At 22.9% G+C, this 27,983-nt stretch overlaps 2 protein-coding genes across 2 annotated transcripts; one reads left to right on the top strand and one right to left on the bottom strand.

The window, feature by feature from the left end:
• The first annotated feature begins 27 nt into the window (after nucleotides 1–27).
• Nucleotides 28–27,983, top strand: LOC129613123 (uncharacterized). The gene is made up of 3 exons (XM_055527066.1): nucleotides 28–323; nucleotides 27,167–27,284; nucleotides 27,413–27,983. The coding sequence occupies exons 1-3, from the start codon at nucleotides 279–281 to the stop codon at nucleotides 27,640–27,642; spliced, it is 393 nt and encodes a 130-aa protein (XP_055383041.1). The 5' UTR covers nucleotides 28–278; the 3' UTR covers nucleotides 27,643–27,983.
• Nucleotides 17,363–19,077, bottom strand: LOC129613122 (lysosomal Pro-X carboxypeptidase). Its single transcript, XM_055527064.1, has one exon. The coding sequence runs from the start codon at nucleotides 19,019–19,021 to the stop codon at nucleotides 17,549–17,551; it is 1,473 nt and encodes a 490-aa protein (XP_055383039.1). The 5' UTR covers nucleotides 19,022–19,077; the 3' UTR covers nucleotides 17,363–17,548.

Below are 27,983 nucleotides of genomic sequence, written 5' to 3'. Positions count from 1 at the left end.
AATTTGCATAATAAAAGTTTGGTTTGTCATTTTTGTATTGAAAATTTTTGTAAAAAGTTCAGTTTGTTTCGCAAGTTTGCTTGAAGTGTTTGGAAGTCATAATTGTATTGTTAACGGGTGCGGAATTTTAAGGAAATAAAAAAATTTGTTATTTCACTTAAAATTTTTTATTATTTTGAAAAAAAAAAAAAAAAATAAAACAAAGCTACCTACACTATAAACAAAAATTTTTTTCTTAATTTCAAAAATAAAAGTGAATAATAAAATATAAATAAAAGATGGCCGTACAAACTGGAAGATTGCTCTTAAGAATTGTTGAATTGGTAAGTGATGAAACGTAAATACATACATACATATGTAAATACCTGTAGAGTATTGATATCACCTTTATAATGAATTATGATGTTGGTTATATACAATTCGAATTCATTTTGTTGGTTATCAATGAGGATAAATTTATTTATTAGTGATTTAAATTTTCGTTATACATATGTATGTACGTAGATAACTATGATGTACAAACATTATATACGCAAGAAAGTATATGTACCTATGTATGAACTTTGTATAAAATTGACCCTGAAAGAAATCAAACAATATTATCAATTTAGGTCTCGATCATAAAATGTAAAAATTTAATGGCCAGTGATGTCCGTAACTATTTTGACTGCATTAAACTATTAAAACAGAATTATTATTATAATATTATTAAAATATTAATCAGGATGGAGTGTATAAATTTTTTTAATAATTATTAACTCGTCATTTATTGTGTCTTTTACAAGTGATTTTCCGAGATTGAATTTATTTATTAAATTAGTAAATTCTTTTTAATTTTTACAATATTAAAATGAACGAGCAACAACTTAAATCAGTAATTATTTTTACTTGTTAAATTAAGTAGGCGAGATAATTATTAGGACCTATTAATTTTAATTTTTAGTAGTTTAATACATATGTATGTACATAACAATAGATACCTATAAGCAACGTACTTTTCAAGGAACAGATCATTTTCTTATTTCAGAATGTAAAATATTTAAAATTAAATTAACTATTCGCTTTACATTTTATTTGTTTTATTTCATTACAAGGAAAAATTTGTAAAATTGTACACATTTTTTAAAGTTTATACAAATAAAATTAAGATTAAGTAGGTACTTAAAATGGGGTTGCTACGAGTAATAAATTAAGTTAAAATTGTGCATAATTGTTAACAATATTGCTCTCATCTTTCAAGATTTTCATATATGACACACTTCTATTTAGTTTAGTTAACTATAACATTATGTTACCATTTTGGTTTGATAATAAAATCCACCAACCTACTTATTTCAATATACATATGTATGTATAATATATAAAATGCATATATGTATATGTACGTAACTGTACCACAAATATAATTTCCAAAATAATTTATGAAATTTCTTTTTTGTCAAATAAGCACGGATTATAAGTACTAGTTCTAATACTAGTTTATTATTTATATTCATACATAATATGTTTGAAAAAGTATACATACATACATACGAATGTAGGATAAAATATTAATAAGAATATTTTTCTTCACTCTAATCATTTGTTTTCATCTTCGTATCATTTCTAGGTTGCTACTGTAGTAAATACGTAATTTGGTCATTTGGTATCTAGATGGTAAATAATTCGATGGTACCTACGTTACCCTAAGATCCTTTTATGCTCTATTTGTATTTTTTTTTATAAAACTGTTAATCGAAAATCGAACTTAGAGTTTTATATTTTATATTTGAACAACAGAAGATTTGAAGATAGGAAATAAAGAATTATTTAGGTGATACAGTTTTTAAATGTTTTCAAAAATGTTGGTATTTTACACTTAGTACTTATAAAACTTACTATTATTTTAAATTTTGAAAAATTTATTTATAGTTCTATACTTTCCTTGAATTATTATGGCATTTTCATTTATTTTTATTTAAAAAATGGAAGGTACCATTCAAAAGTTATAATTTTCTAGTTGTATAAACAACTTTCCTGTGAGTGAGTAGATCCTGTTTTCTCGAGTTATTTCTTTTATTTCCTGCTTGTTTTGTGTATTATTTTTTTGTTACACACCTTCATATCTTATGCAAACTTATATAATAATATTGATGAAATATAAGATTTTTCTTAGATTTATTAAATTGGTGAATGTATATGGATTGAGAAACTTTGTATGTATTTTATCTACTCTACATAATATTTATTCTTTTTTCGATTTTCTGGAAGACAAATTATCCTTATTTTGTTATTTGCAATAGGTTTAATACTTTGTTGTATGTGTGCTTTTTGATTAATATTGCTGCCTCTCCTTGGCCTTTATTTTTTCTGTTGTATTTTAGTAAACTTATATGAATAATATGAAACTTACAAGAATAATTTTTTTTTCTGAAATCATCTTTTATAATGATATTCTATTTCAACGTTGTATTTGGTTAAAATTATACATGTATACGCGTACGGGGTACATACATAAATGTAGTAACGAGCATACTTAAATTTATGGTTATGAAAGTACATAAGGAACATAATATAATATTACTGTATATGTATATTATTCACTATAGAATATGAATTCTCTATTCGATCCCGAAAAAGGTAGGTAGGTAGTTAAAATTAAAAGAAATAAGCATAAAAAAAAAATGGATAAAAGTTATGTTTTTGAAAGTACGATGATGTCATTGCCAAATGTTGTTATGCTATAATATTATACATAATAACATGGTTTCATACACACTATTGATAATATGTATTGTGTATCTTGACTGTACTTTTGCGTATATCCAAAATACTTGCTTATATTATAGCTATATAATGAATGAATGTGTATTATATAAGCACACAAATCTTCCTATAATGCCTTCCTATACATTTATACTACATAATGTAAGTACATATTGCTTTGATATTGTATTAAAGCATTTTTAATTTAATCATTATTCCATTTTAATAAAATTCCTGTCTATCAAATTATGTCAGTGAGAGAATAATATATTTGAACTAGGGAATTTTTTTGGGGAAATTCTAAAAAAAAATGGTTAAAATTTTTGAAATCCAGGGATGCAAAACTAAAAATACGAAATACGTAACATTAAATTTTTTTCCTTTTGTAATTATTACACAATTGCGTTGCAGATTTATAATCTGGTTTTTTCTAGTTAAGATTTATTTACATGTAAAATCCATTCTTCATGTGTATTTAGTTTGAGTTTAATCAAAATTTGATGAAAGTTTTATGTGTAAACAAACATAAAAAAATGAAAAAAGAAGGTTTCTTGAATTAAAGTCATGTTTGATATCTGAATAATGAAGAAATGTTTGATATCTGATAGCAAGCCTTATATTAAAATTAAAAATTTTGTTATTATTCCGTAACATCATTTTATTATTTTGTAATGTTAGCGTTTTCCACCACTGTCAAGCATGAATATATATTAATATTGTGCGTGTTGTAACGGTAGTAGGGTGATGATGTGATGATAATGAATAATTACATTTTTAAAATTAAATTCAACATACTTTCATACATACTTGTATATGTACATATGTTTTTCCTATAAGTTATGCCTATGTTTTTTACTTATTTAATTTTTCTTAGGTCATTTTAGATTAAAAACAGCGAAACAAAACATAAAAATAAATATTTTTTTTTTTTTTTTGGTAAAAATATACTGTTTGGTATGATGATGACATCATACCCAACTTCGAAAATTCAAAACAAAAAAATTTTTTTCTTTTACTTTTTATTTTTTTTTTTTTGTTATTGTTTGCGATGTATGAAACTTTTGCTTCTTTTATTTTTTTTTAAATTAAGTACAATGTGAATATATTTGAGCATTTATGTATATGTATATATACATAATGTACGTACATACAATTTATAGTTCCTATAAGATTGCCTTACTTTTGTTGTGTAGATATTAAAGTGTAATATTCACGCAACATGTTTTTTTATGGATATTTTACTTTGATTACATGCATACATACATGCGTACATACATACATATATACATTCATACAATTTCATTTCTTGGTTCTTTTATAGTTTTTTTTTTTTTTTTTAACTTAAATTAATGTGTCTTTTGTCTACATAAAAAAATTTTGTAGTCACGACGGTTTTTCGATTTTCATTTTTGGGGTATACGAGTATGATTTTTATTTCGTCATAAAGACTGTCTTGTACAAGTTTAGTTACTATTTTAAATCGTTTAAGTGTAATGAAAGTAGTTACAGTGAATTTAATCCAGACATGTTTCAGCAATTTCTCTATTATCAAATCAGTACATATTTTTCAGGACAAAAATTTTTCTTTTGAATTGGTAAAAGCTACATAATTTAGTAGGTAGTCTGTCTTGTATATGAGTAATATTGAATACATTAATTAATTTAAATTGTCTGTCAAAAATTGGGTAAAATTGAGTAAAATTTGAATTTAAACTCAATCAGATTTTCGAGATTACAGTATTCATCTTCTTATCAAAAATATTTTGGTAAAATTTTTTAGGAGTTTTTCATTATAATTTGTTTTTTTTTTTTTTTAGAGTTGTCCAAATTAAACCAAATTTTGCTAAATCGTAATAGATTAGAATACGATTAATCTCACTTGATGTTGATTTTTATTTGCTTCAGTTTGAAAATAAGTCACAATTTAGCAATTGTTAAAAGATATACATATGTATCTACTTATTTACATAGTGTATATGGAATAGCCCGAGAGTATGTGCAATAGAAAGTAGATAGGTAACACGCTCATCAACTTTGGATTGAATGAAAATCGGCATTTAATATAGAAAATTTACAATAAATGGCATTAATTTTTTACAATAAGTAAAATTCGAAAGTAATTGGCTTGACCTAATTTCTATGGTTATACATGTAGGTGGTGGTATATGCACATACCTATTATGAAATTAGCAAATACTAAACTACTACCAATGCAATTAAACACCCATATTGCCTAACCTCTAAATGCATGCACTCCAATTAATGGAAATTGACTTAAATTAAAATTATTAATACTAAATGAATATTTAAAATTTATGTTATCATACAATCGATACAAAATAAATTAATAGAATGGCCCGAATATTGTCAGTACCAAGTGTCCTAATAATAGATAAATTAAAGATTACTTTTATAATTTTAATAACAATATCAAAAGGCAGGTACAATTAAAATTTGGAATTGAAATATATTTATACATTGCCATAGGTATATACCAGAATACAGCCATACATACTAACTAAATACATTGTAACTAAATAAAATTTTATTTCTGATTGGTGTGGTTGAAAAACATCTATTTATAACTTATATTTCTATTGAGGCTGATTATGGTATCAAAAATATTATTCTTTTTCTTCATCTGATACACTCTGTCTTATATAACAGTTGTTTCGTTTTATTTAGTATTTTTTAACCAAATTGGGAGTAGGTGAAGAAAATGACATCCTTGTTGTAGTTATGTACAATGTACATATATTTTTTTTAAATTTCATAAAAGTCAAGTGCTTTTACAAAATGAAAATTAACTATTTTTAATTTAAATATTCACATATACATACATATGTATGAATAGGACAACTACCTAGATACTGTAATTTATGTACATACACACGTACCCACTGAAATTAAAATGGAAATAGAAAAATGGGGAAAATGGAAAATACAAATTATTTATAACGTTTCTTCTTTACTTTTATGAATGAAAATGAAAACAAAAAAAATTTTTTTTTTTACGTTAATATTTTTATATTTTGTGACTCGCTTAATAAAACAAAAAAAAAATAACAAAAAGAAAATTTAAATAGACAACCGAATGGCGACTTACTTACTATAAAATTATTAATAGAAGGCAATAAGGCATACTACTTATGTATATATGAAAATGTGTATCAGTTTATAAAAATTCTGATATTGAGTGCGTGATGTTTTCGAATAAAAATTGTACAAGTTATATTTTTTATAAATGCACACAAATATGTTTGTATGTATGTATGTGTGTATGTATTTTTATTTAGAAAAAAAAAAAATTATTATATTTTTTTCATTTTCATTTATTACAACTTTATAAGTTCAATTAATCTTATTTTTGCTTTTTTATCTTCAGATTTATTATAGTATTTTGTTAGCCGTACTATAAATATTTTATATTATAATGTTATACCAAGGAATAGTATACCTACTATATCGAAATATACTACATACATATATCGAAATTTATCTCATCGTCTTATGAGTATGAGTAGTCGATTTAATTCAATTGAAAGAAAATTTAAAGTTTGGTACAAGAATAAACTTTTTGTTAAAAAATTTCATTGCTTCTTATATTGAAATTTTAAATAAGTATGTTGAAATATTTTTAAATTGTATAGATATAACAATTTAATTATTTAGAAAAGGCATTAGATTTAGAGTACCTTAAGAAATCAAGTATAACAAAAAATCTCAAATCTTGTCAGAAAATTTCATTAAATACAATTTAAAGGCAGAAATTTTTAGTATTTCAATTCATCATTTTCGGAAAATCTTTTTACTCTTCTCTAAAAAATACAATTAAATTAATAATAATTAAAGTAAATTTCAATAATAAATTAATAATTTAATAATAATTATTTATTACTATTATTATTAAAAATTATTATTTAAAATTTATCTTAAAATGTTTTTCAATTAGTTATCGAGAAAAGGGTCGAATTATTGGTGATTGGTGATCAAAGTTTTTCAGTTTGTAAATTATGTTCACGAAAACATGGAGAAAATTACGAAAATAATATTATGACTCACTGGTCTAGGCAAATCGAAATGCTTTGATATATTTTATAAATTTGTAGATTTGTACAACCGGGGTAACAGTTGACCGCGACCTCGTATAGGGATTTATTGTGCGCTTCCCCCTTTAAGTGTGGTGCATGCTCTACTATAACAATGTTTTATACAAATCAGAAAATATATTGAAAACATCAAAACTGTATAGCTATATTTCTTAAATTCTTGTTTAATTTTTCAATAAGAAAATATAATGTCCTTTTTTTTCCCTATTAATCATTCTTTAATTCCTTTTCCAATGTCTAAACCTATTTTATTTGTATAATAATGTTGACAGTTGAGGTAAATACGACATTATAAAAATTTTCTTATTATGTACTTTTTTTTTTGTTATTTTACAAACGTGTGTAGGTGCGTAGTAAAAAAAAAGTTGTCATCATTTTTCTTTTCTTTTTTCTCTTTTGTAAACCATTTTTTCCTTTTAAAATATAAGATAGATGAGTGTACGTTTCTTTCATTTTTATATTGATATACATACAAGTATTATATAGGATATACAAAGTATATTAAGTGATTTTCAGGAAAAATAAGAAAATTTTTATGGGGAAATTTCAATGACAGCTTATTACGCTTTAATATTATGTTATATGAGAAGAGAAAAACTGTTATGCATTTATTTATATGTTTGTATATGTATACAAATTTTTTATTATATACATTGATATAAGATTCATATAATATTGTAAAAAGTTCTAAATAGATGTGAGGTAATCGTAGTCGTGTTGATTGTTTATTTTTAATTGGAATGGTGTGTATAGGAAATTTATATGTACATTTTATTTTGGCATTAAAGAAGAGATAAAATTACAATGTTCATATGTATGTTTGTATATTTTAGGTATTTACCATTAACCATAGTAATAATTTTATAGTAATTTTTCAAGGACACATGAAAAAAAATTCCTTTTTTTTTCCTGTTTTGTTCAATTAGTTTAGCGTTTTGTGTAAAATTAATTTAGTATGTATATTAAAAAATATAATAAAAATAAATGTAACAAGTTAAATTACTTATATGTGTGTGTGTATTTGTAATTGATATATTTGGTGATTTTCCTTTTTTTTTACCATTAAACCGTTAATATAAATGATGAGTAATGAAAATGAAAATTTTTTTTTTCTTTCTTCATTCTAATTTATTTTTATTTTAACAATTTTTTTTTAGTCACACATTTAAATAAACAATAATAATAATAAATTTATTTAAATTTAGTTCAAGGACTGTTTTTTTTTTTTTTGGTTTTCATAATATTATTAAATAAAATGCAAATTTATTATTTTTATTTAATATTTTGTTTTCGAGCAATTTTTGTTTTTTTTTTTTAAATTATTTATTTTTCTATTCTATTTTTACTTACCTTAATTACTAAACATTATTTTGTATTTGATGAAAGAAAGTAAGGTGTGTCTTATTTGAATTTGCGAGAAAGAAAAATTTTTTATTAGAACTAGATGGGAAATTATAAAAGGACATACAAAAATAAGGAAGTTATAATAATTTGAATATTTTATAATAATAGTAAATTATATATTTTTATCTACAAAATGATAATTAATCTAATTCATAAAATAAATGTCCAATTTCGTAAGTCCAATTCCACGGAAAATGTAAATGAAGTTGTGCTGAAAGTTAAAATTAATATTTTTGAATTAATTTTCTTCCTTTTTGACCCATAAAAAAGTTAAAATTGCTTTTTCTACCTGGCATTTCTTTTTTACATACGTTAATGGTAAAATTATTAAAAATAAATTCAATAACTATACAAATTTTTTGGAACATCCTACGCGTGAGTTGAGATAAAAAAAACCCAATGTGGCAATGTTTTACTTTAAAAATTTCAATTATTTTAATATTTTTCGCTTAATTGGTCCAATTTCCTTTGAGGGCACAATGCAGCTAAGCCACAAATTTTAGCAAAATTTTTAATTTCCACTGATTTTTGTTTATTTAATTTATATTATCATAGTGATTAATGATAAAAGTTTTGAATAGGTACTTAAGAAACGAAATATATAGGTATATTCCGTTATATTACTTTTCAATTATGGTTTCATCGTTTTTTTAATCAATGGAAATGAGCAGTAGTTATTTTTATCAAAATTCAGGGATTTTTAATTTTAAACATATCAAATTTAAAAATCACATTTAATTTTAATTTTGAAGAATTTCGAAAAATTATAATTTCGTTAAAATTTTTCGAATTGAGTTTTCCTAAAACTTATTTTGATCACCTTGAAATTGTCCGAATTAAATCGAAATTTTAATTTTGAATACGAAGAATTTTGTAATATTTTGTTTTTGTACCAATTTCATTAAAATTTTATGTTATTATACTACAAGTATATTGACTATAAAAAATTATGTGAAATTTATTTTGTTATACGAAATATTATGAAATAAATAAAAAAAAAAACTAATTATTTTATTTCGAAAAAGAAATGAGCGAATAAGTAATAAGAAATTTCATTTTCTTTAATTTTTCTTTTAAATTACGTGATTTTGATTTTAAAATTTTTTCATATTAAATTTTTCATTTTACTTCTGGAAAATACAAAAAAAAAAAACAAAAAGCACACCTGTTGTAAAAAGTGAATTGTTTTTACAATTCTTACCACTTATTTTTTCATGAAATCAAACGCACAAATCATTTCTTTTTAATCATTGAAAATCAGACCTGTGATTATAGGATTGGTTCTTAACGTAATCTTAAACTTTCACATATAAAATAAATAAATATATTTTTTTTGTTATCGAAATTAAACTCATATTCGTACATTCTTATATACCTATGTAGATATTTTATATTCAACAACAGGTTGTCTCTTATCTCTTACATTATTTTATATTTAAATAAAAAGGAGTGGGGATTCTTTAAGAAATTTTTAACAGAAAATTTTCTGCTTGTATAGTATTTTTACAAATTATATTAGTATTTTTATTTTATAATATAAAAATTTTTTATTAAGTTCAATTTTATTATTAGTAAAATATAAGAATATAATATGCATTATTACTCTCTTCTCTCATAATTATTAATTAATGGTGTAAAAAACAAAGACTAGACAATCAATCAATTAATAGAGAATCAATCATACGATTAATTATAATATAAATAAATAGACAAATAACCCAACATTTTCAAAATAAATCAAAATAAACAACAACAGAAAGTTTGAAGCAATCGATCATTCATCTTCGTTATCAAATTTAAAAATATTTTCTTCTTATCTACTACCCAACTACATAATGTAAATACGACTATTATCTGCTATCCTAGGGGTCTATAAATGATATGAAAAAATTTAATAGTATTGTAGCATATTTTTATGTACTTATACATAGTTGTTATTGCAGAAGTAATAAAAATTTTGTGTACATTTTAAGAGTACATAAATCATAACATTTAAAGTGTATAACACTTTAAGTGTATAACAGTTCAAACGTATAACAATTTTAGTATTTAACTTTTCAATTATATAGCAGTTCGAATATAATGCACACTTTCAGTTTATAATGTATAAAAATTCAAGTGTATAACACTTTCAATTATATACATAACGTATACTACCCTATATTAAAGAGCAATTAATCAGAATGGTTATACATACACATTTAAGTTGCAAACAGTATACAAGAGTCAATTTTTACGGTGAAATATCAAAGTTAAGAATATACACAATATTTAAATGGGACTGCTCAGAATCAAGCGAACTTACCACCTAATGTCTATTTTCCTAAATTGCTTGGCATCATATGTTTCCATGTGTTTGTATGATATTATATGAAAAGTACTGAACAGTTGATTTTTCCGTTCCGCCGTTGTTTTAGATTAATAACGGAAATCGTCCGCCGTTGCCTTTAATCGCTTTGGTTCTGTTTTTTATATGGAAAATAAACATTATAATATTTACATATATCTTTCATATTTTAACTTAATCAAAAGTTAGTTTTTACTTTTGTATGTGTGTGTATAAAACACAATTCCCAGAGCCCGTTTACAAGCTGTACATGCTTCCAATTTCAACTACATCAGAATTATATTTAGAATAAAATTAGTTATTAACCCTTAAACGGAATACCCGCATTATGTGTTCAAATTCATACTTGGTGTAAGTTTTTAATTTAAAGGTCATTTAACTTAAAATTATATACTAAATAATATGAAAATATTTAAATGTGTGAACATTTATAGATTGATTGTAATTTATTTATTGTTTGATTAACCAAATTAAATATATTTTTTCTAAATTTAGATTTTCTTTAAAATTATAAAATTAAGAAAAATTTCAAAAAGTTCCAAATTAAAAATTTTTAACACGTTTGTCTACCATACCAAATCTGTCTAAAAATTTATAGAATAGGTAATAAAAATTTTTTTATTATCATATACATAAGTATGTGTACGAGTGTATGCATATAGCTATGTAGAAGAAATTTTTATCAAAATAAAATTAATCATAGCTGTTTATTATAGATAAATACTTAGTCATTGGCATTTTAACGTTCTTATAATGATAATGGTTATATTTTTTTTTTTAATTTTTTATTATTATTATTGTTTTATGACATATTAAATTTCTTATTATTTTGTTTTTTAATTTCTTTTTGTTTTTTGGTTGTGATGAGAAAAAAAACTTTCTGATCTATTTTTGAAGTGGTGACATAAGTAAGAATCAAACAATATTGTTGTGTTTATAAAATGACAGAAATGATTATTATAAGATTAAAAATGGGTTCATTGTTGCCTTTTATTCATTATTTTATTTATAATTCTTATAACTATATTATGGTCACAAAATTTAATTTATTCGAAAAGTATTCTAAACAATCACATCATGTTTTATAATATTACGTTATTTGAATTATGTATATCGAAAATCTATTATACAAATATACTAGATTTAAATTATTAAGAAAATCTTAAAATCAGGCTCTGTTTTAACTCGAGTTTTATCAAGATAGGAATAATTACTATATAATAAAATTGTGCATTTCATATATTTTTCTGCATATAACAATTTTCTAATTTGCAATTTATAAGAATTTATTTTATAAACTGCTGACAATCGTAAATTATGCTTAATTAATTTTAATGAATTTTAGAAATTTATTTAAATAAAAATAATAAATAATTAAGAATAATAATTAAAAATTAAAAAATTAGGCTCAATTTGGGTTTTTTTATGTTATTGCAAGAACATTTTTATGGGTATGTTGTTGTAAAATCGTTCACTTAATTCTTATCAAATACACTCATTAGATAAAATATTTATGATAAAATCTAAAATGCACAAAAATTATTTATTTTCTTTTTTTTAGGAGTTTTGTTTTCGGCCTTCGATTTTTTTACTTTTAATACAATTGGGTGCAATCAACACAAATTTTATCAAATTCAATTAAGAAATTTTCAAAATGTGTAAAATATTTTACCGCTTATTTGAAGTTTCTTTTTGTAAATTCCTACTGAATTGAATTAATTTTAATTTCAACTTCAAATTCGATTATGTATGCTTGCTGCGAGTAGAATTTCGTCTACTCATGATAATATTTTTTAGTAACTTGAACACTTTTGCTTTTTTGCTATACACACTTGTAAGAATTTAAATTAGAAAGAATTGAACTAGATAATTTTAATTCGAATTTTTAACGCTTTATTATGAAATTTCCCAACAACTCAATAATGGAAACACGGTTGAATAAGATATTAGAGTAATTATGCCCCATGTCCTAAATCCACCATTTTGGTTTCTAAAATTGCTTATTTAACGATTTTGGTAATTCGACTAGTTAAAATTTGATTTTAATATAATTACATTTTTTTTTAATTTTCTCTTAAAAGTACATACATACATACATAATATTGTATATCCAAAAATCAATAGCAACAAAACATTTTTTTTTATGAAATTTAATATTTTTTCTTATAAAGTTTGAAAAATTCAGAATTAATTAAAGTAACTCGTTCACCAATTTTTATTTTTATTCTAAAATGGAAAACCACAAATTAAAATAATAAAAAAAAAACATGTAGAATAAAAAAAAACCTTCATATTAATTAAATGTTATATTATGTTGAAAATTTGTTTACTTTGCAATTAAGGTGTTGTATTTCTTTTTCTCCTCGATTTTATAATTATTGCTAACGGAAATTGAAAGGGTAAAATTTGTTGTTATATACGCTGTTTAAGTACATATATGTATATGCAATTATTTCTGTTCTATTATATAATTCTCATCATCATATTACAGACTCTTAAAAATCATTAAAATGTGGTTTAAATATTATGAGGTTTAAGAAAGAAAAAGGAAAGAATTTTCTTACATGGTGAACAATTTGTGTGTATGTTATACAAAATAGAAAATAAAAGATATATGTATTAATTTATACATATATCTTTAATTATGTATTTAATTTATTGTTATTTGTTATATAATAAGAAACATATGTTCATAGCGTTTTCCATCCACATTCCATTTTCAATTTTATATGCCATCTAGCTGTTAATTAATTATTTGTGGTTTATGTCATTTTTAGGGCTAAAATTCTATTTAACAATAATATTGCGACTGTACGTAAATTAAAATTTAATTTAAGCTTTAAGCATTTTTCAATTTATTCTTCCAATAATTTTATTAAAAATTTTATCAGATTTTTCAAAAATTAAAATTCAAAAACAATACTTCAAAAGTAAAATAAATAATTTTTTGAGTAATTAAAACTCAAATATGAATTGTGGTCGTCATTATACTAAACACATTATAATTACATGCATACATATGTGTACGTACCTATATGTATGTATGAGTTGATGAATGTTTGTGAAGACAAAAAAAAAGATGACAAGAAATTCTAATACAATATTGTCCACAATAAATAAATGTATGTACTTAGGTGTTAGTAATTGAAGGTGACATCATTGCCAATAAAACAATAATGAATTTAATGATGGTTTGGTTCTTTAACCCAAAAATTATCTTAAATTTTAAATAAATTTAAAATTACTAGAAAGTTAGGGTTATTCTTATTAAATATATTGGCTTGGCAATGGGAGAGCTCCTGGATTTTTGAACACTTTACTGTTAAGGAAAATATATTAAACTAGTCAGAATTTACGAAGCAAACTTTTGGAAAGGTCCGAACCACATTTGTGTCTTGAAAATTATTGATAGTTCGACATTTACAGCTTTGTATAAATATCAAAAAATTTTATTTCATTTTGGATTCTCTTTACGATATTTCTGTTCTATTCTATTAAGACCCCCCTGTTCATATACTGTACATCTTTTTGGGCACATATGTATTTTAAAATTGACGCAATAATTATTTTTTAATTTAGATTTAGTGATCTGCACCGAATTGACAACTTTATTATTTTTTATTTTGCTAATCTCGTCTCGTAATTCTTTTCCAGATAGAAAGGAAAATGAACATTTCACTAATCTAAATTTACAAAAAAGGTCATCAAATTTGGTTAATCAAATGTTTATTTTATAATTAAATAAATTAAATAATAATTTCACTTAATCTCATTTTTGAAATCGAATTTGTATGTATGTTACGGAACACCGATTAATTCGTATATGAATAATTTCTCCGTCGAAATCTAGAATAAAGTTATTACTTGTATTGTGATTTTATGGTAGACTAGTTATACAAATATGATTCTTTTAACTTATATCCCGCTATTTTGGAAATTTTTAGTAATTTTAGTTAGAGATTTCTATTACACGTCTATAGGCACCTTATATTTTTCTAAAATATACTATGAATACAGAAATTTCGAGGTAAAAGAACCTTTAATTCACTATACATCAGTCTCAATTTGAATATTTCATATTCTATAAAAATTTTTAGCAGTTTAATAAAACACCTTTTTGACACTAAATCTCTTTTAATTACCTATGTATGTATTTTTGATTTCAGGTTTGATAAAGTATTCTTGTTTCTATTTATACATTTTTCAAAGTTAAAAAGCTACAAAAACAAATACAGAGAAAAATAACACTGTACGTATGTATGAAAATATAGATAAAAAAGAAAAAAAGCCTCGACTTCCCAGATGATTATTACATTTTAATATTTTATTTTTAAAAGTTTTGTGGCCTTTAAACAATTCATACAATACCAAATATAAAGGAAATTGAATAGGCCTAAAAGAATTTTTCGTTAAAATTAAACAAAACAAACACGACCGCAATAATAACAAGTTGAAAACGAAAAAAAAAAATTGTTTAGATCATCATCAATTATGAAGCAAAAATTTAAGCTTTAATTTAATATAATGAAAAGATCTAAATCTCTTGAAAAAAAAAACATCACACTAATTTCATATTGGAACAATTTTTTTTCTATTTTTATTATTTAATAAAATTAAATTATACTACCATATTATGAAAATGATTACAAACCTAGTCTCCGTTAATGTAGGAAAAAATGCTGTCAAACTAAACTAAAACAAAAATTACATTATTGAAAACAGCTGATTACATTTTTGTAGAACTGTTGCAGAAATTGTGTAAGTGTCAAATTTGTGTTCATTATAGCATTTTTTAACATTGTTATAGGTAAAATTCGGGATCCAATAACAATTTTTATCAATTTTATCCCGTAAAATTAAAAACAATGTCAAAAAATATATATTTTTCATCAAAATAATAAAAGGAATTTACATTTTGAATAAGAAATGTGTTAATGTCGAAATTCTGCACAAAAATATACAAAAATTTTTTATGCTTTTTTTGTTTGGTTGTAATTTAGCATTACGATATTAAGTTGAAATTACTCAATATAAAAGCTACTGTCGCAATACTTTTGCAGTACGTTACCGAAAACTATATTATGTAGAAATACCGTATTTACCGCTTTAATGAAGGCAGCCAGGCACGTGGAAATTAAAAATTTTAAAATATAGTATTTAAATTCGTTTATTAACTTAAAAAATTGTGTGATTTTATTCCAAATTGTAAAATTATAAATTACTTAATTGTGAAGCGAATTTCATGCAAAATTTTTATTTTAAGAGATATAGTATTATATGAACGACTAAAATCAGAGTAAATTTACCTCATTACCGTTTTGATTTTGATACGTACAATTTGTCTAATATAAAAATTTTGATAACTAAAATTAAACCAACTATTTTGCAAAAGGATAGTACGGCTATATATTATAAAATGAGAATAAATACCTATATACATAATGTACATAATCTAGTAAACATAGACTATGTATTTAAAGTTATATAGGCACAAAACGAATTTTAAGAATTTAAGTTTTTAAGTTGAATACAAAAAAAAAACCTGTTCCCATTATAATATGAGATCATACTGCTATATTGAATTTTAGAAACACATGAATTGAGTACACACAAAAAAAAAGTAACAATTTATAATATGAAGATCAAAATCGGGATCCATTATTCAATTGTTCAGGGTCACGCAATAATGAGAATTAAGTTAGAATTTCATGTCGCTTTTTTTCATAACCAAAGTATTTTATTCAATTTCAATTAAAATTCTTTTAATGGAACTAGTGTTTATCACTCAATCATATTTCTGTTGAAAAAATTTATGCAGTATGACAGTTTTTTGGATGGACAATTGATTTAAATTTGTGTTTTTTGGTTTGTTATTTTCATAATTTAATATACATATGTATGTATGTGGTTAACGCCTGATGAATATATGTACGTATATATGAAGATAATTAAATTATTAAAATAAAATCATAATTAAAGGTAGTCTCACGCTTCTGTATTTCACCTGATCTTAATAATTTTACGACTTGATCAGAATGATTTTGTTTTCTTTAAAAATTTGCTGAAACATTTTCTATGAATGACTCTGAGGAAATTTCAAATAAGTTAGAATTTCCCTCGAAAGTAGTTCTTTTGTTGTTATAAACTGGATAAATTTTAATATTCTGAAAATGGCCTAAACTTAGGTAAGCTAAAACAATTTTAAAAAAATTAAGAGAAAGTTGAGTAGTTGAAAAACACTAACAATTGAATGAAAATCGAAAATTTTTTATGTGTTTCTTAATAATCTCTCTTTACAGCTGGAGTTTTCAAACAGACTGAAAAAGAATATTCAACATTTGAGAACGTACAGACTTCTTTGATAGCTTAAATTAATATGTAACGGACTTCAATCTTTGACACATACATACATATATTTCATATTTTGATTTTATTTTTTAATTCGTTGACTTATGCCTTTTGGCTCTTCTTATTTTTACTATAAAATTTTAAATTACCCAAATCTATATATAATAAAGTAATTTTTCTTTACTCCAAATTTTACTGCCTTGATAATAAAATTTAAATTCTAATTTTAGTGATATTGTATGAGCCCATAGTAACTATTTTATAACAACTTTGGTTCGGTACATAGTATAACATTAGAATTTTAAATAAGTAACACATTAAATAAAAAAAAAACATTATATTTAATATTTTTAAATAATTTTTATTAGAAAAAGAAAAGGAAATTCTAAAAATTATCAGTTTTGTTCCGAATTCGATGTAGAATTATTTTTTATACATGTACCTACAATGTATGATTATCGTGATATAAAATGTTTAAAAACAGATGAATACGTTTGTATATAAATTTATATACAATATTTATGTATATATATATATATATATATATATATATATTGTGAATATGTACTCATACGTATGTGAAATAAATTTAAGATTAACGTGTTCTACTAAAATAATATTCAGTAATCCAATTTTCAATAATTGATAATTCTTGAATTCTAGCATTTATAACTGATGCTGGATCATCAGGATTAGCTGCTCTTAAATCAATATGATGTGCACCTTCTGGTATTATAATAATATTAATTTTATCATTATTTGATTTTAAAACACCACCACTACTCCATGGATCTAATAGACCATTACTAAAAATGATATTTGATGCTGAATCAATTTGTTTACCACCATAACGCATTAAAATTTCATGTTCATTTGGACGTACACCAAATTGTTTAAAACATTTATCTGAATATCCTTTAAAATTCCAATCACTTTTTGGGAACATACTATTTTTATTACACATTGGCATTACCATTTCTGTACACGATTGAAAATTCCAACCTAAATCACCCATATTTGGTTCAAATGCTGTACTATAATCTAAACATTTTAATTTTCCAGTATAATTTGCGTATATACTTATTGCATTATGCATTGCATTTAATAGCTCTTCACCTTGATACAATTTCTCTAATTGACCACAAAACATTCGTACTGGATATGCTGGTAATGGTGCTAAAAATTCATTTTGATATGGATAATTAGCCATTGCTAAATTACTATACATATCATTTAAATATTCAAAAAATTCATTAGTAATATCATCAGTTTTTGTTACATTTTTACAAAATTTATATTTATTATTTAATATTTGTCTCCCTTTATCATTTGATGAGAAATTTTTAAACATATCCCATGAATTTATAATATTTTCAACACATTCCGGTTTATCAGCAACTTTAAATACAGATGTTACAATTCTACTATAAATATCACATGGTGTTAAACCAGTAAATTGTAATATTGGTGCTGATGCAGCTAATGCACCAATTATAATATGTGGATATTTCATACGAAACCATGCTGCTAACATACCGCCATATGAACCACCAAATGCTATTATTGGTCTACTATCATATTTACCATTTGTTATATTATATAAAAGTGTAGCATAATCAGCTAATGCTTGTTCAGCTGATAAATATCCACTATATGTTGATGAATTAAATGACATACTCCCAAATGGTAATGATTTACCATAATAACGATGTTCGGCAAATATTACAGCAGCTTGCATTTGTTTTGCTGCCTCCCACATAAAACCAGTATTTTGAGCAAAAAGTTCAATGTCACCTTCATTGCCAGTATAAAAGAAGATTGGTGAATAACTACGGCCAGATGAATATGTTTCATTGATAAGATATCTTAATTTAAATGTTGTTTGATTTGTAAAACTAAAATGATCTAATGGAACATTTATATATTTTTCAGTATATAAGTAATCTTTTGGTCCATTGTATAAATTATTGTTGTTGTTGTTTGAACTTATTATAGCTGATATATTTAAAATTTCATTACATTGAAATGTCAAGAATATTAATAGAAAAAGTTTATTAAGTAAATGCATATTTTTTGTTTTCTTCTTTTTTTTTGTAATTACTTCAAATTTTTTAATGAAATATTTGTGAACCACACTCAATCGATTCAAATTTATAACTATTTTCTCTCTTTCGATTTTAGCATTGAAAATCGCATGTTATTTATTGTTGTTTTATTGTGATTTTGTTTATTATTGTTATTATCATTTTTATTTAAAAATTAAAAGATTTTTTCCTTTTTGTTGTTTCTTTTTTACTTTTGAAACAAAAAGAAAACTATATAGAGAAAAACATATTGAACAAAAGATAATATTAAATTTCACAACACAATCTGATCGAAAATATTACAAATACACTCTTAGAAAACGATTATATTATGATGTGGTGAACTCTCCCATTTTCACATATTATTTATAATTATTTAGAATGAGTAAGATTTTTTATGTTTGTTTTTGTAATATACTGAAACAACTTAATTCCGATATGCGGCTTACATTCTCAATTTGTTTTTGTTTTATTAGCATATTTACAAAGCACAAAACGAAATAGTGTCGTTTTTGTTCTGACATTTATTTGTCGGATTTAATGCTAAATTATAAAAGATAAAATAAACAAAATTTATATATGTACGTATATGTATACTGCTAAGACAGTAATACTATTTAGCAAACAATTACGAATTGTAAATACTAATTAGCATTTGTAAGCTGAATTGTGCAGTATTAGTACAATTTCGACGTTACAGATTAATTTCAATTTAATTAAATAATAATTAAGTTAAATTCAGAAATTTATGCCTCAGCATTCTTAGCCGACACAAAAATGTTTTTAATTCAGCTAAAAGAGCTTATAAAATTAGTTAATTTGACCTTGTACCCTCTTAAAGCTTTTATGTACCTGTTATCAAATCATTTTGGAGAAAAGTGCTTCTTTGAATGCCATTATTTATTTTAATCTTGTGTTTTATATTTTGGCATTTTGCTAAAGCGCTATAAATATAAAATAATTGAGAAAATAACAATATAAAAGCAGATAATAAAAGCAAGAAATCAAAATCAAATGGAGAGAAAAAATTGTAAATTTTGAAATTAAAAATTATTTGTGCATTTTGTATACCTCACGTCAAAATTTTAATTTCACTAGTTTTTTCATATTTATTAAGAATTTACGAAATTATTAAAACTTATTTTGTAATTTTTCTTTTTAAATTTATAATATTAATTTATTTTTCTCTTTGCTTCTCTTTTATTTAGTTTCTTAGATGTATAAATAGTACAAGAAACTAAAGAAATTTTACTTGTACGTCATATTAAATTGTAAAATTATAAAAACAATTCGACAACAATTGAAGTTGGAATACAAAAAATTTTCATTTAAAATCATTTAAATCGTCATCATTTTCCGAGATATGGTTCAGTTTATTCTTTTGGATGCTTTTGACATCAATGAGCTGAAAACACAAAAATATTGCATGCTTTTAGAAAAAACCTTAAAATTTAACTTAATATAAAATTTTTTCGAAAAACAAAATTTTAACACAGTGAATAACAATAAAGGAAAATTCATTGTTTGGTTTCTTTTGAACTGAGGTGTTTTTTTATTACATTTTTTAACAAATGTAATTTTACCATAGTACAGTACAGTAATTAATAGAATTACTGTTTAAAAAAATCTCCGCAGTAAGGTTGAATTTTCTTTACTTTTTTGAAAGAGAGAAGTGCTAGTCACAAAACCGACGAATTAATTAAGCTTAAAGTGACAAACGGCCAAACTTCTCTCAAACAAAATTTAATTTGGTTTTACTGTACAAAGTATACACTGTGTACTATCGACAATTGCTTCTTATTTGGAAATCTTGTTGTATTTTTTTTAAGACGCATAAAGCGTTACTTCGTATAATTCACTGCAACCAAACTGCAAGGTTATGTAGTTTTGCAGCTGAAAATTTTAAAAGAATCATAAAAAGTATTGTAGTTTTGATATGACTGTAGAAAATAATGTAATCGATATACTTACATATGTAAAACAATGCAGTTTATCTGAACTAAGATTTTTTGTTTTGTTTTAAAAGATAATATTTATTATGTATGTATATTTGTGTGTGGTATGTAAATAATGAAGTGTATCAAAGGTGGGAATTAAATTGTTCTTTCTGTTTCGTTTTTTACATTTCTGTTTATACCTACATATATAGAAAGAATTAAAACAAAAGTGATAAGAAATTCACAAGACAAAAATAAAAATTTATGACTGATTAAATAAAGATCACTAAAAGGTCACCAATTGCTATGATTCATAATTTTATTTTTATATGTACATATGTATGTATGTATATTAAATTTATAAGATAATAGGTGAATGAGAGTAAGCTGATATTTATGTTTATTATCATGTGTTATATTATATACATATGTCTATCGTGCTTTAAAGGTTTTAAGAATAGAATTCAAGGGAAAATAACTTAATTTAAAATGAAAATAAAAAGTAGATAATTTAAATTGAATTGCGATCTTTTTTTGTATTTAATATCAATTTGCTAACTGCTATAAGAGAGAGTAGGAAGAAGGTAAATGTTAAGATTAACTTTTCTACATAAAACTTTCTAGGAATTCAAAAGAATGAGTTATACAAATTGAAAAAATTTTCAAATTTTCTTTTATAAAAAATTGATGTTTACGTATTTCAATCAGTTATAAGTTCATTTCTTCTTATTAATACTATTTTAGTTCCATAATTTATTAGTCTCACAAGTTTTTGTTTTCATACAGTCTCTACAATATCAGTGGCAAAAATATTTTCTTTGATACTAAGATTAATTAGAAATAATTAATAATTGTAATTTATAAGTTTATAATTAATTAAACGAAAATTAATTATTTTTAATTTCAATGTATATTTATAATGGAAATTATGCTATAAATTATTTACATATTCAATGTTATACACAATTAGACGATATGGCGTAATTAAGAATATTAATTTCTTTCTAAAAATAAATTTAATTCTATGAAATAAGTTTGGAATTACTAAACATGTTTTCCTATAATTTTTTTATGTCCAAATATTTTGATTGTAATTTGAATAATATTAATTTAAATATATTAAAAAAATTACGCTTAAGCCTTTTTTTTTACAATAATTTGCGGAATTTTCATCTGTCATTTGTTATTTACTATATTTTGTAAACAGAAGCTCCAAGAATCAGATACAAAACAAGCATTTTATTTGGAAAAGTTTAAAGAAAAATCCCTCCTATTTCTAGAGTCTCTTATTAAACGAAATCCAAATTTTCTTCATAGTTTTTCGAAAATTCATGTAAATTTTCCGTAAACAAATAGTAAAAGTAATTTACTCCATAGCAAAATCAATAAATAATTATTTACAGTAATTCTATAAAAGATTTTGAAGAAAAGGGTTAAGAAAGCAGGTTAACATTGAAGTGCTTTCATTTTCGGCAAACTATATGTGTTAATTTTAGCAAAGCTCTTTATTTCAATAAACAGAACTTTGTAATAGACTGTTTTCATCTAAATTATCACTAAAATTTAAATTTAAAGTTTAATTATTTTTCAACATTCTTGAAAATTTGCTTGTTTTTTTCTATGGCTATTGAACAGTTGAAATTTGATATCTCGCAAGTAAATTATATTTTTTTACATTGAATGTTAATGTATTTGTATAGGTTTATTAGGTGTAAAAAAAACATTGTTTATTGTAATTTTTGTAAACACAAAAGGCGCATACATGTAAACACGTATTTGAGCATGTAAACAAAAATAATATGTAGGCAGATTTTGTCATTTTCTTTTAAAATAATAAATACATATAATTAAATAAATTATTGTTAGACATAGATTTTCTTATAGATCAAAATTATTATATATTTATATGTAGGTTAGAATCAATTAGAGCACGTTCTTTCTTAAATTTTGAACTTAAAATAATGATTCATTCAATTTTTTCTCGGAATTATTTTGTGTAATTTTGTACATGAACGTTAATTTTTGGATTTTCTATTGCATTTAGTGTGACTAATAGATATTTCCCACTAGATTCTAAGGGTTATATTTTCATAATTCAATTAACTTTTAGGTTTATATCTTCTTATTTCATATACATATTATGTACATATAACAATAACGCGGAAAAAAATAAATCAAAATTATATTTATTGATTATACAATTTTCTTTCTTGTTAAATATTTTTGATAGTTTTCAAAATAAAAATATTGGAAATTGATTTTATTCATAAAATAAATTAGAAAAACTTTACAAGTGTTAGGAGCTATTTCGTACATTTACGAGAAAATCCTAGATTAAGTCTACGATAAAGTCTGATGACTGTCTAATATATATCAGACTGAAATTATACGGTGGAGTTCACACTTTACATCAAAAATTTACTAATTTTGTTACAAAAATTATCATCAAAATAAAAGTCAACTGATCGCTGTTCAATACTCCCACAAAATGTTAATCGTATACTCAGTTTACCTTTAAAACATTTGATAATATCAACACTAATATTATTTAAGATTTTAATTTTTTATTGAATTTTCATTTGCGAGCCTAAAGCGTCATTAATCCTTGAGATATATGAAGCTTTTCCATTATAATTAAGAACGATAATAAAAAATAATTTTAGCAAAAATTGAATATTTTTTTAATTTTTGCATATTTTGTATTTTTTTTAAACAATAATTTAATTTCCCAAAATTGCATTCAAACAACTTAAAAAACAAAATTTCTTTAACAAAATTAAAAATAATAATACAATGTAACACATTTCGCCGGTTAAAAAGCAGAAAGCACGAAGTGCATTTTTTGAGAATTCGCATTTCATAGATAAATTAAATCAGAATAAATAATCTTTGTTGTGGCAAAAAATCATGCAAATCCAGAATGTAATTTATAAATCCAGAAATTAAAGAAACAAATCCCTTTTTCAAATTGACTTTCCTCAAAATACAGCTTTTTAACCGACGATTTATTTTAAATAGGTGCATGTAGAATATTTGAGCTTTAAATATGAATAGTCAATTGTTTGTATACCCAATTTTTTGAAATAATCAACAGGTTGTTGAAAATCGAAAATATTTTTTTTTAACGTTTGACAATTTGTATTCACAATGTTCCAGACAACATATTACTTAATATTCACAATTATTATTGTTACAAAAATCTGAGAAATAAAATAAAAATTAATTACAATAATTATTCCAACTAAATTTTTAAATTTATAACCATGGTTTAATAAATTTCAATGAATATCAATGAAAATTTTATTGTTTTTTGTTTTTAACTCTTTTACTTTTTTATATCTTTTCTTATACTTATTGCAAAACTTGATAAATTTTACAAATCAAGTTCATAAATTACTTATGAATATTAAATTACAAACATAATTTGTATTTCACTTTAATATTGAGTAATTCACTGTTTACTTGAAGACCAAAAAAAAAAAACACAAAACTAATAAAAAGTGGTTGCCCTCTATAGTTTTTTTTATCGTAATTCACAATATACACATATTGTGGCTGTACTTTTAATTGTTAAAAGCCTTTGATATTTTATATTCAATGTAGATTGCTCCATCTAACATAAAACAGTTACATTTCAAATTAATATTATAAAAATAAAATTTTGTTTTTAATATTCTTTTATAATTTTAACTTGAGTCAATTATAATTTTCTTACTACCTTAAGTTCAAGGTCTAGGTGGTGCAAAATTTTTAATATTAAAATTTAAAATTTTGCTCACATAAATTATTTAATTTATATATCTATAGAATTTAAATTATATTGAATTCATTAATTTGTCCTATATTTTCAAATTAAGAATTTTAAATTACAAATTTATAGTCACATTTTTTCTTTTGAAATTTTAAATATAAATTCCAATTGAATGAATTTTGTTTTTCTGAATTTTATTATCACGTTCTTTAACAACATATTTAATAATTTAAGGTTGAATCAGAATAAGTAAATGGTTAGTAATAATTTTTTTGATAATTAAGACATATTTAACAAAAATTGAAAATAATTTACTAATTGGTTTTCTTTCTGTTTGTTCGTCTTTTAAATTGGAATTTCGCACGCATTTGGAACTGTTTACAAAAGTTTAACGTTCTTTGGTGTATAAGGTGGTATAGACAATTTTATGCACAAATGCATCCTTTTGGAAAAATTGTTTCTCTGAAAAAAATTGTTTCTTTAAAATCCAAGAGATGTCATTTTTAAACAATTTTTTAATTTCGCATACATTAGAAAATACGGTAAATCTACTTTTGTAAAAATAGTAACACAGTATTACCGAAAATTACTGTTATAATATGACAATGAAAATTAATCGTCACCTTGATTTCTTTTTTTTGAGATCTGAGAAATCTGATATTTTTTGCAAGTTCTAGGATCTAGGTCTTAAAAACAAAAATTTTCTATTTTCTTCCCTTCCCAACTGGTTGCATATTAAAATTAGAAAAAGGATTTCAATTATCGGAAACTCATTTTTATGGAAATTATTATTATCTATCCAATTAATCTTTTTCTTATCTGTTTTCTTTTTCCATATCAAAATCAATCACTTTTACTAATTAGTGCCGTGAATGCAGTTACACATGAAAAAATGCAAGAAAATCAAAAAAAAGGCAATCACTTGCGTTAGCAACAAAAACTGAAATTCATGACGCTCTAGCCCTAGCGTCAATAAGTATTGGAATTCATGATTTTTGCAAATTGCGCGCCAATGAAGTTCTGGGAAAGTACCCTCCATTTCGTGCTATTTTGAAATTTATTTGTTAGATCCGAGTGTTTCTTTTTAAACAATTTGAATTGTTTTGATTTGGTTTTTTTTTTTAATTTTGTTTACATTTTTGCAATATTATTTATTATAATGTTTATAATAAAAAAATTTATTTTAAATAGTAAGTGTAAAGCTTTAAAAATTTTATTTGTTATGAAATAAAAATTTTTCTATTCAATTTCGTATGTAAATTGTTTTCTTACTCTTAAATTATATTTTAGATTTATTTATTGCCTTTGCCTATTTGAAATAATTTGAAATATTTTAATGATTAAAAGTATTACAATATTACTATTTATGTGCATACATACATGCGTGTATGTATGTATATAAAATATTTTACTTAAACAAATTTTATTTTTGTAAACAGAAAACGTATGCGTTTTGAATAAAAAAGTGTTAGAAAATGACATCATTTTTGTAATAATATAAAAATTTTTTTAATAATAATATTAAAAAATAATTTCACTATGTGAGTATGTAGATAGAGAATGTAAAAATATGGTTATATAACAGGAAATAATTTTTTTTTTTAATTTTATTCTTTCATGACTTCCAATTACATTTATTCAAATTAATAATTATTCATTATTATCATTATTATTATAATAAATATATGAGTAAAATGCTAATTTTAATTAAATTTATTAACGTGAAAAACTAGGTTAAAATTTGAGTTGACTTCATTGTTTTTTTAATCAATTAATTATTTATACTGGGCATTAAATAAATTATGACTTAATATGTGATGAGTAAATTTTCTGAATTATTAATATATTTAGAATTATGGAATGTCGTGATTTGAGATAAAAACCTTTCTATGTTATCAAAATTGTGTGTGACTTTTCTATAATATATTTTGAAATTTGTATAATAAGTAAGTTATTTATTGGTTGTTGTAGAAATGTTTACAAATTTTACATTCTCTAACTTTAAAATCGCAACAATTCGGTAAAACAACTGCAACTCACATAAGTTGAATAATAAATTAGTGTTATTTATAAATCATTGATTCTATTCTTAATTCTTCTTAATCTAAAAAAACGCCGGTTTGCTCTGCTAATTGTATTTAAATTTAGACCGAAATAATTTAATATAGCATCAATTATTTAGACTTGAATTGCACGAGAAAAAACAGATAATCTTATATTGAAACAATGGAAAATTTTATATACGTATGCAAAATACATTGTTATGCTGATAATTTTCAAAACAAAAATTGATAATAACCTGCAATTTGTTTGTTTTCGATTATAAAATAATCTTTTAAATTGACAAAAATAATGCAAATTTTTTACAAATTAAAATTTAATTTTAAATAACATTTTAAGAATTATATTCACTAATAAAATCTATTTTCTTTATTTTTTAGGCTGTTGCAATAGGTTGTATTGCTTTAGTTGAGACTAAAGGTATCATATTACCACGTCAAATGTTAACATGTGGAACATTTGTCGGTTTTACAATCATATGCGCCGTTTTAGTTTTAGGTAAGATTACATTCCATATATAAGATTACATGTTATATTTCATATTAATACAATCTATTTTTTTCAAATTTTGATAATTTTAATTTAATTTCTAATATAATATTCTATTTTTTACTTTAAATTTTTAGGTCACATTATCAGTTCTCCACTCGATAAACGTGTTGATATGTTAATCAGTATTGGTGGTGTTATTTTATTCATTGCAACAGGAGCTGTTATTATTGATGCATTTAAGGATACAACAACAATATTTGGTGTAGGAAAAGAATATAAGGATTATGCTTTGGCAACTGGTGGACTTGCAATTATTGACGCTGTTGTATTTCTTATTGATATTTTTATTACATTTAGAAGTTAAATTCATTTTTAGTTATGTAAAAAAAAGTAAAAAAGAAAACAAGAAACATAAACTATTAATTTTTCCTTTTTTTTCTATTTAAAAAATAAATTTTTTTATTGAGACAAATTTGGCAGAATAAAACAAACTATCAAAACACAAGATGAAAATAAAATAATAAATTTATAAAAATATTTTTTTTTTCCAAATTATAATTATATCACTTTTTTGTCTATTTATTTTAATTTCTCCTTTTTTTTTTAATTATATGATTAAAATTACATAAAATAAAAATAATAATAACTTTAAAAAGTTAGAATGTAAGATTTTGAAATTACAAATATAAAAAACATCCAAAGCTA

The sequence above is a fragment of the Condylostylus longicornis genome, unplaced genomic scaffold (genome assembly GCF_029603195.1).
Source record: "Condylostylus longicornis isolate FDR11 unplaced genomic scaffold, ASM2960319v2 ptg000081l, whole genome shotgun sequence".
Taxonomy (NCBI): Eukaryota; Metazoa; Arthropoda; class Insecta; order Diptera; family Dolichopodidae; genus Condylostylus; species Condylostylus longicornis.
This window is presented reverse-complemented; position numbering and strand designations above follow the sequence as displayed.